This window comes from Tachypleus tridentatus, chromosome 7 (assembly GCF_004210375.1).
Source record: "Tachypleus tridentatus isolate NWPU-2018 chromosome 7, ASM421037v1, whole genome shotgun sequence".
NCBI classification, from domain to species: domain Eukaryota; kingdom Metazoa; phylum Arthropoda; class Merostomata; order Xiphosura; family Limulidae; genus Tachypleus; species Tachypleus tridentatus.
In genome coordinates this window covers 117,518,896-117,535,399 of record NC_134831.1, presented here as the reverse complement: position 1 = coordinate 117,535,399, position 16,504 = coordinate 117,518,896, and the positions used below count along the sequence as shown (strand labels likewise).

General features: G+C 33.2%; 1 protein-coding gene across 8 annotated transcripts in view; it reads right to left on the bottom strand.

Annotated features, from left to right (window-relative positions):
• LOC143256469 (trafficking kinesin-binding protein 1-like) overlaps window positions 1–16,504 on the bottom strand; it is a 149,957-nt gene that overhangs the window by 16,453 nt on the left and 117,000 nt on the right. For 7 of the 8 annotated variants that reach the window (XR_013031377.1, XR_013031378.1, XM_076513748.1 and 4 more), the window contains 7 exons: window positions 10,681–10,757; window positions 9,379–9,495; window positions 3,188–3,282; window positions 2,736–2,817; window positions 2,325–2,403; window positions 899–1,029; window positions 320–606 (listed from right to left, as the gene is read on the bottom strand). Coding sequence is in view for 6 of the 8 variants with exons in the window: in XM_076513748.1 (XP_076369863.1) it covers window positions 320–606; window positions 899–1,029; window positions 2,325–2,403; window positions 2,736–2,817; window positions 3,188–3,282; window positions 9,379–9,495; window positions 10,681–10,757 (868 nt within the window). In the remaining 2 variants the exon portion in view is untranslated. Of the gene's footprint in view, window positions 1–319; window positions 607–898; window positions 1,030–2,324; window positions 2,404–2,735; window positions 2,818–3,187; window positions 3,283–9,378; window positions 9,496–10,680; window positions 10,758–13,629; window positions 14,736–16,504 lie in introns of those variants that run through there. The other variant, XM_076513752.1, reaches the window with a different exon arrangement.

Genomic DNA, 16,504 nt, shown 5'->3' with positions numbered 1-16,504 from the left:
CACACATTCCAATTAGGTGAGTTAATCAAACTTACAAGGTAATTTTGATTGCTTTAATTCACAAGGTAAGTCAACCTCGTCATTTGTTTTAGTGTGAAGTTAACTAGTTGTTCTGTAATTTACCTTTATTTAGAAACAATCAAAATAACTCTGGTCATTATTTAAATTATGCCGTATCCCACAGCTGCTATAAGTGTTTCATGTTCACAGATACATATGCTCAAACAGAAGGATGTGACATTATTTTTATATTAATATAGCAAGCTCAATCCAATCATATGAAAAGATAAAGTCTATGCTTTCTTTTTATTAGACTTACAATAACTCATCCGATGCATAGCCTTCACTGTCTCTACCAAAAGAACTTTCCAGTTCTGAAGCCAGCGAATCAGGATTAACGTATGGGTTATACATATTGTAATTCCACTGTTTTGCACTTGGCAGGCTTGTGCGATGAACTTTCTTGTTTTCTTCTTGGACTTCTTGGAAAGCTGTCGAAAGTTCAGCATACTTATCCTTCAGTTCATTTCGTTCATTCAAGAGTGCAGTCTGGTCCTCCTTCGAGGCTTGTAGACTCTCCTGTAGGTCCTCATTATCAGCAATCAACTGTGTAAACATCACACACCTACAGTAACTTGCCTTTTAAACTATCCTTTAAAACTTAAGTCCATAATAGTAATGAATACCAACACAAGCTAAAGTAAGTTTTGTACCTAAATGTTTTGCCAACATAAACAGAAACAAAAACCCAATCCTAATATCTAGTCACGTATTTAAAGATGAGTATCTAAATCTATACAGTACACATCATTTGTTAACCAGCAGTTTAATCAACATTATTGAAAAAACAAACTTGTTTAATTACATAATCCAGATTAATGCAACATTAAAGCCTTACCGAACGAACTTGATGCTGTAACTCCACCACCTGGGACAAAAGACGGGTCACCTCCTCTTGTTGACGAAAGAAATCGTCTGATTTTTTGTCCTGTTCTTCTTGAAGTGTTGTAATCTGTTTTCTAGCATCAGCTATTAAAACATAGGTAAATCAAACTGAAATTGTGAATGAATTATTGAAAAAAATTTGTCAATCACAAAATTCTTTCATTTATGGGTAAACAAATAAATGTGTTTACAATTTTTTTTGAAACTTTATTTTGCTAGGTTTACCTAGCATCATCAAGTAATTAATTTATGCATCTATTACATAATGTATGTTATTTGCCCTTCTAAATGAATGAGAGAACTCATCTTGTAACAGAAAACAAAAAGTTTAATGACAGGATATTAGCAACCTCATGAGAATTTTTACAATGACTATTATGTGTGATACAGCTGTAAATAGTCAAAACCTGTTGAAAGAATCAACCAATTAAAACACAATCTCACTTGAAGGTTTATAACATCAAAAACAGAGTTTTGATACCCATGGTGGGCACAATACAGATAGTCCATTGTGTAACTTTGTACTTACCAACAAAAATACAAACACAATATGACATCTAAAAGTGTGCAATCAAACATATTTTCATTCAGTGAATTACCAGTGGTTTGTAGCTACACAGATATATTTCTTTATGATTGCAAAGACTGTCAGACTGTAATGAACAGCCAGTTGAATAAAAGCTCTTCAATAATTATGCTTCTGTTATATACAGGGTGGCCCGTAAGTCCCTACCCATCCATATGTTATATTCAATTACGCATGTATTATAAATTTGTTTCTTTTTTTTCAGTGAAATATGGCCGATGTAAGTCCATTTACACTTGAAGAGCGTATTGTGACAAGTACGTGGGTACATGAGGGCAATAATACTGGTGATACCAGACAGATACACTGGATACATAAGATATATGAATGGGTAGAGACTTACGGGCCATCCTGTAGGCACCAAATCAGTCACATCTCTGCTCCTAACTTTGTCTTGTAAACTAACCACAATATAACACATTTCTTGGATTTACAGGGCACTTTACCCATCACATTATCAGTATATTCTGCATATGGATAGAAATACAGTGACCTACAAAAGTGGATGTTGTTTTTTTTTATAAAGTTACCACTCAACATAGGTTAGTATAAATCTCATAAAATAGTTTATCATAATTCAGAAACATTGTTCTTGTCTGAAAGTTTTCTATGTATTGAGCAATGTTTCAAACAACTGAATGTTTCTGTAAAGCCTGACTTTGATAAGATTCATTATAATGACTTTTTTCTTAGTAATTCTGTTATTTTCTTAATCCTTCAGTTTTATTTATTCCATTCAAGCTTTTTATACATCTTAGGTATGAGTAAAATAAAGGAAACTTGTAAGACTTACTTAATTCTTTGGCAAATTCGTGTAAAATCTCCATTTCTTTCTTTTCTTCCTCTTCAATACTTGCTTCTTGTAAGTTAACCTACAAATCCAAAAATAAATTTTATTCCAAACTGAGACCACAGTGTTTATAAATTATTAATGATCCTTCTCTAGAATATTGAAAACAGAATTATTCAAATATATTAAATCAAATATGAGATGGCATAAAAACAGTGGTTCATGTAAAGTGAAAATGATATTACTGAAGACAAATATTCTAAAATAAATTTGTATATTAATATTCACTATGAAACCTGTTAGAATCATAAATTATTTACTTTAAATTGTTAAAATTTCACTTATGGAAGAATATTAATAAATAGCTAGAAATACATGAAAACATTACTGATTGTTTTCTATGAATTTACAAACCTCGGAACGAAGTTGAAGATTTTTCTCCTCAAGTTCTTGAATTTTTTTTTGTAAGAAGACCCAGTCAAAGCCCGCTTGATCTCTGTTTAACAAAAGAATTAAAAACTCAAAAACAACTAAGCATTTGCCAAAGCACTAGTTCATCAAATTACAGTGGTTAGGGCTTTTGACTTATGATCTGCAGATCACAGATTTGAATTCAAATCACAAAACAACCTCACCCTTTCAGTCATAGGGCCATTATAATGTGATGGTTAATCCTACTATTTGTTAGAAAAAGACTTTGAAATGAGTGGAGTTTACTAGCTGCCCTCCCACTAGTCTATCACTTTTAAATTAGGGTTGGATAGCACAGACAGCTTTCGTTTAGTTTGCATTAAATTTTAAACAACTGATCCTATAACAAATAAATAAGACAAAAAATTAAACCAATCAGAGGCAAAATCACTTACGTGGGTGTGGTTACTTCAGAAGATGCATCGAGATCTTGTGTGTAAACCTGAAGCAAAGAAACCTTAGTTGCCAAGTCCCTCTTCAATTGATTTATCTGAGAAATGAGCACAATGTTATTTATAAATGTGCAGTAATAGTCTTATTTATATATCTACAGAATCTAAACTTACTGGCAATGAGCCAAAAATATCAATACTCAATAAATAATGTTTAATAAAACAGTGTCATAAATGAATAGTTTCTGTATGATAAATCTAGTCTACCACAATAACATGTATTTAAAAGAAATTGTCGTCAGCCATTTTGATAGAGTAAACTAAAAATGTTAAAATATAAGTTTGATATGTTTAGCATCAAACTATTTTGGAACAGTTTCTATATTCTTTCCATTGGGCCATCTGGTTAAACTTTGAATTACATTACAGAAATCTAATGTTACTATGTCTCTCTATTCAAGAAGAGCCCTCAGTGGCACAGCAGTATGTCTCTGGATTTACAACACTAGAAATCTGGTTTCAATACCCATGATGGGCAGAACACAGATAGCTCAGTGTGTAGCTTTGTGCGTAATTTCAAAAAAAAAAAGTGAATAATCCAACAAGGATCAGGTTTCTATAAACAGGTGAATAATCTAACAAAGATCAGGTTTCTATAAACAGGTGAATGATCTAACAAGGATCAGGTTTCTATAAACATGTGAATGATCTAACAAAGATCAGGTTTCTATAAACAGGTGAATGATCTAACAAAGATCAGGTTTCTATAAACAGGTGAATGATCTAACAAAGATCAGGTTTCTATAAACAGGTGAATGATCTAACAAAGATCAGGTTTCTATAAACAGGTGAATGATCTAACAAAAATCAGGTTTCTATAAACAGGTGAATGATCTAACAAAAATCAGGTTTCTATAAACAGATGAATGATCTAACAAGGATCAGGTTTCTATAAACAGGTGAATGATCTAACAAAGATCAGGTTTCTATAAACAGGTGAATGATCTAACAAAGATCAGGTTTCTATAAACAGGTGAATGATCTAACAAAGATCAGGTTTCTATAAACAGGTGAATGATCTAACAAAGATCAGGTTTCTATAAACAGGTGAATGATCTAACAAAGATCAGGTTTCTATAAACAGGTGAATGATCTAACAAAGATCAGGTTTCTATAAACAGGTGAATGATCTAACAAAGATCAGGTTTCTATAAACAGGTGAATGATCTAACAAAAATCAGGTTTCTATAAACAGGTGAATGATCTAACAAAAATCAGGTTTCTATAAACAGATGAATGATCTAACAAGGATCAGGTTTCTATAAACAGGTGAATGATCTAACAAAGATCAGGTTTCTATAAACAGGTGAATGATCTAACAAGGATCAGGTTTCTATAAGCAGGTGAATGATCTAACAAGGATCAGGTTTCTATAAACAGGTGAATGATCTAACAAGGATCAGGTTTCTATAAACAGGTGAATGATCTAACAAGGATCAGGTTTCTATAAACAGGTGAATGATCTAACAAAAATCAGGTTTCTATAAACAGGTGAATGATCTAACAAGGATCAGGTTTCTATAAACAGGCGAATGATCTAACAAAGATCGGGTTTTTATAACAGGTGAAAGATCTAACAAAGATCAGGTTTCTATAAACAGGTGAATGATCTAACAAAAATCAGGTTTCTATAAACAGGTGAATGATCTAACAAAAATCAGGTTTCTATAAACAGATGAATGATCTAACAAGGATCAGGTTTCTATAAACAGGTGAATGATCTAACAAAGATCAGGTTTCTATAAACAGGTGAATGATCTAACAAAGATCAGGTTTCTATAAACAGGTGAATGATCTAACAAAGATCAGGTTTCCATAAACAGGTGAATGATCTAACAAAGATCAGGTTTCTATAAACAGGTGAATGATCTAACAAAGATCAGGTTTCTATAAACAGGTGAATGATCTAACAAAGATCAGGTTTCTATAAACAGGTGAATGATCTAACAAAGATCAGGTTTCTATAAACAGGTGAATGATCTAACAAAAATCAGGTTTCTATAAACAGGTGAATGATCTAACAAAAATCAGGTTTCTATAAACAGATGAATGATCTAACAAGGATCAGGTTTCTATAAACAGGTGAATGGTCTAACAAAGATCAGGTTTCTATAAACAGGTGAATGATCTAACAAGGATCAGGTTTCTATAAGCAGGTGAATGATCTAACAAGGATCAGGTTTCTATAAACAGGTGAATGATCTAACAAGGATCAGGTTTCTATAAACAGGTGAATGATCTAACAAGGATCAGGTTTCTATAAACAGGTGAATGATCTAACAAAAATCAGGTTTCTATAAACAGGTGAATGATCTAACAAGGATCAGGTTTCTATAAACAGGCGAATGATCTAACAAAGATCGGGTTTTTATAACAGGTGAAAGATCCAACAAAGCTCAGGTTTCTATAAGCAGGTGAATGATCTAACAAGGATCAGGTTTCTATAAACAGGTGAATGATCTAACAAGGATCAGGTTTCTATAAACAGGTGAATGATCTAACAAGGATCAGGTTTCTATAAGCAGGTGAATGATCTAACAAGGATCAGGTTTCTATAAACAGGTGAATGATCTAACAAGGATCAGGTTTCTATAAACAGGTGAATGATCCAACAAAGCTCAGGTTTCTATAAGCAGGTGAATGATCTAACAAGGATCAGGTTTCTATAAACAGGTGAATGATCTAACAAGGATCAGGTTTCTATAAGCAGGTGAATGATCTAACAAGGATCAGGTTTCTATAAACAGGTGAATGATCTAACAAGGATCAGGTTTCTATAAACAGGTGAATGATCTAACAAGGATCAGGTTTCTATAAACAGGTGAATGATCTAACAAAAATCAGGTTTCTATAAACAGGTGAATGATCTAACAAGGATCAGGTTTCTATAAACAGGTGAATGATCCAACAAGGATCAGGTTTTTATAACAGGTGAAAGATCCAACAAAGCTCAGGTTTCTATAAGCAGGTGAATGATCTAACAAGGATCAGGTTTCTATAAACAGGTGAATGATCTAACAAGGATCAGGTTTCTATAAACAGGTGAATGATCTAACAAAAATCAGGTTTCTATAAACAGGTGAATGATCCAACAAGGATCAGGTTTTTATAACAGGTGGAAGATCCAACAAAGCTCAGGTTTCTATAAGCAGGTGAATGATCTAACAAGGATCAGGTTTCTATAAACAGGTGAATGATCTAACAAGGATCAGGTTTCTATAAACAGGTGAATGATCCAACAAGGATCAGGTTTCTTTAATCAAAATGAAAATTCTACATTAATTTTTACTATATAATAAAGAAGAGAAAATCTAACAAGGATCTTATCTAAACTAGTATTATGATCCTTTTATAACCAAGTGAAGAATCCAACACAGATCTATATAACCATTATATCTCCATAACTGAGCAGAAAATTCTACAAAAATCTAACCTATACTAATATTATCTTGCTTCTATAATCAAGTAAATAACCCAATAAGGATAATTTGTCACAAACAATTCAGTAATGTATTAGGTTGAGGAATAATTCGTGAGCGTTTTTAAATAATTTCATTCAAGCATTACATGCAAGACTATACAATACTTCAATGCATGAACACATTACACCCAAAACATTTATTATGATACTTTATTTCATGTAATACCTAGATATATAGTATGCATTGTTTCAAACGAAATTGCAAGAAATTAAATGCGAAAAGCAGATGGTGTCGAAAATGCTCGATTTTGTCCACTTGACATTCCATTTAATGAGCTGAAAATGAAAGCAAAAATTAAAGACATATGAAAATCAAACACACCATCTATTAGAGCAAAAAATTATCTACCAAATGACACGAAATATTTTGCGAAAGAGTTTCATTTATGAATATATTTTGTTAACTTGAAAAAACGCTCACGAATTATTCCTCAACCCAATAATACCACCATGACTAGGCTTACACTTCAAGGACATGTCACAGCCTATTCAGCAGTGTAATACAGTCATAAATAGACATGTACCTTAAAGACAAGTGGCAGCCCTTGTGAAGAAAATATATCTTTATAATGAACTAGAAGAAAACTTGTATTTTACTCATCAGTGTCATAATAAACTGCCACATAGTGGTCAGCTCTAACAAACGAAGTTCATTAAAACCCAAAAGAGGATATAAAACTTACAACAAGGTCTTTCATTCTTCAAAGGTTTTACACAGTTGTCTACATTGTTACAGACAGATTGGAAAAATTAAGGACATGCCCAAGCAAACCAGATGTTTGTCTGGAATCAACAAAGATCTATTCTGGATACAGTAATGTATATTTTTAAAATGAACAAATTAAGTCACATGATTTTTGTCACAAATTTTAGACCTACTGGTTTCTAATGGTTCACCAATTTTTTGAGTTTAAACTATAACTTTTTAATTTATATGCTGCATATATACAGGGTGTTCAGAAAGTAACTGTGCACTTATATATTTATTAACAGACAAGTTTCAATATCGAATACAGGAGGTAAATATGAATGACAATTATAAACAATGTTGAAAGTGATACCCATTGGCATCAATACAGGCTTGGATCCTTCTTATTTTGTTTCTAAACACTGCTATCAGTTGCTGGCTTGAAATAGACTGAATAAAATACGATTACAAAACTGCACAGTGACTTTCCAAATACCCTGTAGATAGTGTTTCAAATAATCTTAGGTCTCAGACCATTCAACCCAAACGACAAAATCTGGTATTGAATGAAAGACCTCTTGGACAATAGACTGTTGTTAACAAAAGACTGATCTGAAATGCTATTTTTACATTCTTCTGATTTTTGCAACTAATACGCAGGATATAAAGAAAGAAAAATCTGCAGACCACATGATTATTACAAAATAAAATCATGTACAATGTAGAATAATTTCCTACTACAAGAATGCCCTATTATTACTTCATTGTTGTTTATCATATAATGAAGTAAAAGTAAACACCATGTCAAATAATTCATTCTACAAAAACACCCTTTTATCAAATCATGGTTATTTATTGTCTACAACAGACCACATTTATTTATTATCTACAACAGGCCAGAGTTATTTATTGCCTACAACAGACCAGTGTTATTTATTGTCCTATACAGGCCAGAGTTATTTATTGCCTACAACAGACCAGTGTTATTTATTGTCCTCTACAGGCCAGAATTATTTATTGCCTACAAGAGACCAGAGTTATTTATTGTCTACAACAGACCACATTTATTTATTATCTACAACAGGCCAGAGTCATTTATTGCCTACAACAGACCAGTGTTATTTATTGTCCTATACAGGCCAGAGTTATTTATTGCCTACAACAGACCAGTGTTATTTATTGTCCTCTACAGGCCAGAGTTATTTATGGTCTACAACAGGCCAGGGTTATTTATTATCTACAACAGAGCAGATTTATTCATCGTCTACAACAGCCAGAGTTATTTATTACCTACAACAGGCCAGAGTTATTTCAAGTTTAAATTATTCATTATTGTCCCCCTAGTTTATTTTCTATAAATTAGACAGAAAGTAGGTGAATAGGCATATTATCACACAGGAAACAGAGTTGTAACTCGGGATTTCTTAGTAAATTAGTATAAGGTTTCACTCGATTCTCAACCTAAAGGAACAAGTTGCTTTAAACCAATCACAACACTTGAAAAGTAGAGAGAGAAAAAAATGCCTTGTTCATCCTCTCAATATCTGGCTATAAATATCATTTGGATATTAATTTCACCTAGATATTAATGAACGTTATTGAAACTTCTTTATACTTGTTCATACAATTTGAGATTTTGTTAAGATCAGTCCGATTCTATCTTTATAATGCAATTTGTTAACACAATAATGGAATAATTAATACCAGCGTCGTCACTTTATTAAAATGAATAGTTTTTAAAACAATACAAATTAAATCAGCACCAGATTTAGATATTTTGAATCTTCCATGCCACACTGCAATTTTGGAAACCCCCTTAGGGCAATTCAAGTCTGAGACTCCATTGAGTCTCGAACCCCCCTGTGCAATTGCATGGTTGCACTCTCTCTAAATTCGGTGCTGCATTAAATCTTCCAACAACTATCACTAATACACAATATTGGTCAGTAAAGTAAATCAACTTACTGTTTCATTAGCACTGGTCAGCTCTTGTTCAAGACATTCGTTTCTCCGGGTAAGTTGTTTGTTCTGTTCAAGCAACGACTGACCAATCTGAGCTGCCAGCTCTAGATCTTTCTCTTTCTAAAATGATATTTAAAATATTTTTAAAACTTAACCATGAATTAAGCATTACTAACTGATACTCAAGTCTGTTTCATGTTCTGTTTAAAACAGTTGGTGTTTGCAAGTTGCACTTCGTATGGTTCTTGATTTTTTCCGTCTTCAATACCATCCATTTTAAAGCAATAGAGTAATTCGTGTTCTTTATAAAACTATTCAGTAAACAACCGGACCAAGAAATTACTTAGAAAACTGTTTATAAGATGAACAATAAAAGCTTTATATAATACAGATATTAAAATAAAACCAATGTTTTATGATACACAATAAAAATTGTTACAAACGAGTGTCACCATTCTCAAAATACAGTTAAATATTTTACGCAATAATTTACCATATAAAGATAAAAACTCTATTTTTTCGACATCTTACTTCTGATGATGACAAAGACCGTATGAACTGTTCCACGATTTTTTTTTTTATCTTTATACAGTAATTTATTAAGGAAAAGTTTCTATTGTATTTTGAGATTGAGGGCAGTCCCATTTTGAAATGTTTATTGGTTTTATTGTGTACCATTAAACGATGACCTTTGTTCTAACATCTATGTTACTTAAGATACCCGGTCGAGAAAAACCAGCCAGATTTAGGAGAAAAAATGTCAGAGCCGAAAAACATACCGGAGGCACCAGAATACGTAACCCTAATCCAATGATGCAATCTAAAAAGGATTTTCTTCTGGTTGAATGAATATAAAGGAGAGTATTGAGAAGGACAAATGTCCTGAGAGGTCGAAACAGAATTATATTAGAAGAAAGTAAGGTTATGATATTGATTCTGGAGAAGATGGAAACGCTGAAACCTCTCAAACCATTACTGCTATATATAGCTATATCTTTTTCAATGTTTCATGGAGTTCACATCTGAAAAAAAAAACGATTCTATGTAGTAAAGTCAAGTAGTTTATTTCTTCCTATCAGCGTCTTCATTATAATATTTGAAATTTTGGTGCGATTCCTAGAGGGGTCATAAAATTCAAACAAGTGTAGTCTTAATCTTAAATAAAGGATTTAGATCCTGTCACTCGTATTATAATAAAATATATCAACTGTTAAGACGTACTGCCATAAAAACAAAACAAAAACAAGAGTAATCTTATAAATAACGGATGTGACAATGTAGTTACATGCATTAAATTAGGCTTACCTCTTCAAGAAGCGTTCTCAACGACTCTACGTCATTATACGTTTTTGTCATCTGGCTGAGGCGGTTCCCACATGAAACTAGAGTTAGAGAGAAGAAGACCTAGTAGCAAACAACAACCACTTGGTACAATACTCAGAATGTGTAGCAGACAATATAATTTGTATTGAATGTGTTACAACGCAAAACCTTTTCGAAATTGTGATTAAACTATTAGATATAATCTACTTCTTTCTGAAGCAACCACTTTATGTGGTGGTATTTCCAGCACTGTAGAAAGTTTTGGATTCTATGCGCTAAATGAACATTTACGGTACGTCCTGAGCACCTTAGCTGTCACTTCTTCTCGAAGAAAGTGTGACACTATTATAATTATTGCAAGGTTTGCTTATTTTACAAAGGTAATGTACTAATGTAACACCTCACCTATACTAATATAACACCTCACATGTACTAGCGTAATGCCTTACTTAATGTAACACCTCATCTGTACTAACGTAACACTTCACCTGTACTAACGTAATACCTTACCTGTACTGACGTAACACTTCACCTGTAATAACGTAACACCTCACCTGTACTAACGTAATACCTTGCCTGTAATAACGTAACACCTCACCTGTACTAACGTAATACCTTACCTGTACTAACGTAACACCTCACCTGTACTAACGTAATACCTTACCTGTACTGACGTAACACCTCACCTGTACTAACGTAATACCTTACCTGTACTGACGTAACACCTCACCTGTACTGACGTAACACCTCACCTGTAATAACGTAGCACCTCACTTGTCACCAGTATAAAACGTTTAGACACAATAAAACTTATTAGTACAACGTCAGAACACTCATAAACAAAGAAAAATTCTGTTATAACAAATTATGAACTATTAAAAAGAACAGATCCAATTATGACAATAATAAGCCTGAATTTCACTGATCGAATATACTAAGAGTAAAGACAACAATCTTCCTGTCAAAAACTCTCACAAACAACAACGCATTTTTATGGTAATATGATCATCCTAATTAGCTGCTACAAGTGTAAACAACCCTTCTAGTTACCACCAGCATTAATACCTCATATAAATTAATCCAGTGTAATAATTTATAGTCACCATCAACTGATCTATTTACCACCAGTACAAATAACTGATCGAGTTACGGTCAGTATAAAACAAAGCATCTTATTAATACTAAAGTAATCAAATAATTTATCTACCACTGGTGTAAACAATTCCTCTTTTTACCACCAGTATAAAACAAAACATCTAATTAATACCAGTGTAAATAATTCATCTAGTTACCACTGGTATAATCAACTCATCCAGTTACTATTGGAGTAAACAACTCAGTTAAATACTTCCTTTTGAGAATTCTTAAAGACAAATAATCTATATGATAATCACCAATGCAAAACGTTTATAAAGAATTTGTTGTGACTACCACGAGGTTAATGTTCTTATAAGTAACTATTAGAGATCACAACTTCTTGGATTAAAATAATAGCCCAAGAGATGGCCGTGAATAGTGATGACTAGCTAGCTGCCTTTCCTCTGGTCTTACACTGCTAAGTAAGGGACGGCTAGCGCAGACAACCCTTGTGTAGCTTTGCGCGAAAATTCAAACAAACAGAAAAGTATTCATAGTGAAATATCAAGTCCAAAATATGAATGTTATGATATTTATATGACGAATATGTTTCATTCTTCTCTTGTTTGATGTCCTATCAAATTATCTGTGGCAGAATGTAAAGTATTTCAAACCACACATCTTAAACAGTCAGCTCTCCACTTTTTTCAACATTATGTTCAGTCGTTGTTTTCTAAATATTCATTTAATTAAGATGTAAAGATGGTCCCTTATAATCATTTAAGTCACCGTAGATTGAACTGCTGCATGCACCACATGGATCTGGATTCAAGAACTTACTAGATTTTTCGTGGATTTAACAATGCCTAAATCCTTCGTGGAAGTAAGAACTGCCTAGATTATTTGTGAGGGTAACAACCACCTACATGATTGTGGATTCATTAACTTCCTACATTCTTCGTTGATTGGCTCTAAATCCTTCGTGTATTTCGTAACTATTTGAGACCTTTAATAGATTAACAATCATCCAGACCCGCTGTGGGTATAACCCTTCATAGAGTTAATAACCATCTAAGTCCATTGTGAATTTGACACCGCCTAGATTCTCTGTGGATTTAAAACAAAACAAAACTGGTTAGATCTTCATATGTATGTCGGGGGAAGGAGGGGTTGATTTCTGTTACAAGGTTACTTATTTGTGTAAAAGCAACCATGCGAACACTACTGAGAAAAGCTGTAATTTAGTCCAAGTACCGTATTTCTCCGATAATAAGACCTACCCATAAAATAAGACCTAGTGTGATTTTTGGGGATAGTTTTAATATAAGCCCTACCCTTAAAATAAGCCCTAGTTAAGAGTGGCAGGAAGAGGAAAGAAATAAAAAATTAATTTATTAATTAGTTTAATAGTTAGTTAATTAGTTTGTATAAGTATTAATCAGTTAGTTTAATAGTTTAATAATAGTTTATTTTAAATAGTTTAATAGTTTAATAATAGTTTATTTTAAATAGTTAGTTTAATAGTTTAATAATAGTTTATTTTAAATAGTTAGTTTAATAGTTTAATAATAGTTTATTTTAAATAGTTAGTTTAATAGTTTAATAATAGTTTATTTTAAATAGTTAGTTTAATAGTTTAATAATAGTTTATTTTAAATAGTTAGTTTAATAGTTTTACTTTGTAACTTCATTTTTTTTAATATATCAAAATAAGACATCCCCCGAAAATAAGCCCTAGTGTCATATTTTGGACTGAAAATTAATATAAGCCCTGTCTTATTTTCGGAGAAACACGGTAGTATCAACTGAGAAAAATAAGAGTGGAATAATTATTGGCTTACTTTAGTATCCTACCTTTTAGACCAGTTTCTATCAACCTCTCAGCTGCTTGTTCTTCCAAAAAAGCGAAGTCTGGCATCGTTCTGTGGTGTGCCATTGGCTCAGAACAGTATAACACTCATGAACAGCACTGAATCAAAGAGTGTGAAAGTTTATCCTATATATACACTTCATGCTGTATATTACAGCCGCTAACAGTGAGATGTGACGGCTTGTTTGTGATCCATTTGGATCTATAAAGCTTCGTTTCTCGTCCAATTCAATGGAAAAGCCACACACTGCAGCCTGATCTATATTCTGTCCACACACACCAACCTTGTCTCTCTCTTTGCTTCTCTCACAACTAAAAACAAAACAAACCCATCCGAAATGCAAATAACATGTCACAGTCACGTTTTAACTTATACAATCGGTAGTTTTGTTTATAAAAAGAAGCGTTTTCTTTCGTTTTTATTTTCTCATTTCTACTAAATGAATCCTGTGTGATGAGTCACAATATAACAAAAATGACGTCACCATCCTCACGTTACTAGGGAGATGCCCGTGGAGTCGGCACGAGCAGATTGTTTCGTCCTTTTTTTCTTCTATTTCGACACAGCGTGATCAAAATCTGTCCGTTCACGTGCATCATGTAACTTGTGTAAATTTATTTGATTTCTGATGGTCAGATCTGCGGGATATCCAATCATCTTTTCTTATTAACAAACGTACAATAGAAGTGAATAGAGGAACCCACAGCGGTTCGTGAGTAGACAGATATTTGTTAATTAACAAACTCTACGATGAAATTTATCTCATAATTTCCTCGCAAGAAAACAAAACTTCGAGACTTACAGAAACCGAATCGATTCCACATGGCATCATAACAATAGGAAAAGGTTGCTCGAACTTAAAAATAGCAGTGTCGTTTGAGGATGAAACCATTAAATAATACAGCGTCGCACGAGGTGTGGCACGTATTCAAGGGCGTCTCACGAGGTCCTGATAACAAGAGCTGCACGTTCTGCTGGGATCACAACGTCGTCGGATACTTGGCATCATGTTGGCTCGCCTCTAAAGGACAACGTTGACATTCTGTTTAATATATTGTATTTAAAGACGGATCACAGCACATTGCACCTAGATATACAGAAGCAAAGAGGATGAATACGCGAAACAATACACCTAATTAAAACCTTTTTATTAAGCGACGTTTCGACAAACGATTGAATTCATCCGTGAGAGTTAGAAATATTTTAAAGTGTTTACACTTTAAAACTGATGTAAATGTGTGCGTCTGTACATATATACTGTGCTTAGACATTGTTAAACAACGCTGGGCATTCATACATAATATACATGTATCTGTTTATTTGTTCTGAATTTCGCGCAAAGTTACACGAGAGCTATCTCCGCTCGCCGTCCATAATTTAGCAGTGTAAGACTAGACGGAAGACAGCTAGTCATCACCACCTACCGCCAACTCTTAGGTCACTCTTTGTGGGACTCACCGTGCTTTCTAATGTCCCAACGGCTGAAAGGGAGAGCATGTTTGATGTGACGGGGACTCAAACCCGCAACCCTAAGATTACGAGTCAAGCGCCTCAACCATATCGCCGTGACGGGTCACATATATAAATATATACTTCAAGTTGATTTAGTCTTTACAAATGTGTTTCCTCCCCAGCGACTCAGTGGTAAGTCTGAGAGTTTATGCCACTAAGAATCAAGTTTCGATGCTCGTGGTGGCCACAATACATTTAGCCCATTGGTAACTTTGTGCTTAACAACAAACGAAAAAAATATATATAAGCAGAAAATCTCTTTATGTGACGCTTATGTGTTTGCATAATCATTTCTCAGCTTTCTTGATATACCTACTTCACAGAAATCAGATACGTCTGCAGTGTTAAGTAGTTGGAATAAAACTGTTTTCTACTTTATTTATCATTTGGAAATCGACTTTTAAAGAAACGTGTTTTTTAAATTATTTTTTATTAGATTATTCTATATCTTAATGTAGGCGTGACAGTAAACTTGTCTCAATTCTACGTTTGTTTAGTTTATGAAATACGTGTTTATTGGCTATTTTAAACTGTGTTCTCCAGGGTTGCCACAAAAAAAAAACCAACGCTGTTTTACATATTCGATAAAGAAGATAATCTAAACACTGATAAAAAAAGCAATAATATGAAAGCCAATTATCAAACGTTTTCCCAGACAGAAGGCGATTCAATGTTGAAATAAAAATCTCTCTAGCTAAAAAAAAATAATAATAAACGCGTGGAGTTAAGTTCAGGGAGCGATTACATAAAAGAATACAAGGAAATGCACCTAATAACAGTACAGCATATACAATATGCATATATATATATACATACACAGTTTAAATTAATTTGGTACCTTTAAAAGCGACCACCCCCGAGTAGCTTAGCGATGAGTTTGAGAGGTTATGCCACTAATAAACGAGTTTCGATACCCCTGGTGGGCAACACATTGTGTCAGAAGAGAAATAACTTATGATAGTTCGTTTTGTTTTCAACATTTTCATTTGTACTGCATTCCTTTATTTCTTGAAAAACAAACTTGGAGGTCATATGCTCTGGTCCAATATGTCCAAGCACCTTTTTCCTTATTGTTCACAATCCCCTTTGAAATTTTAAGTGGTCAAAGGTCAAATTTATAAAAAATGCAAACAATACCTTAACAGAGATGTATACAACCTTTATAACAATACTCTAACACAGACGTACACAACCTTGATAACAATACTCTATCACAGATGTACACAACCTTGATAACAATACTCTAACGCAGACGTACACAACCTTGATAACAATACTCTAACACAGATGTACACAACCTTGATAACAATACTCTAACACAGATGTACACAACCTTGATAACAATA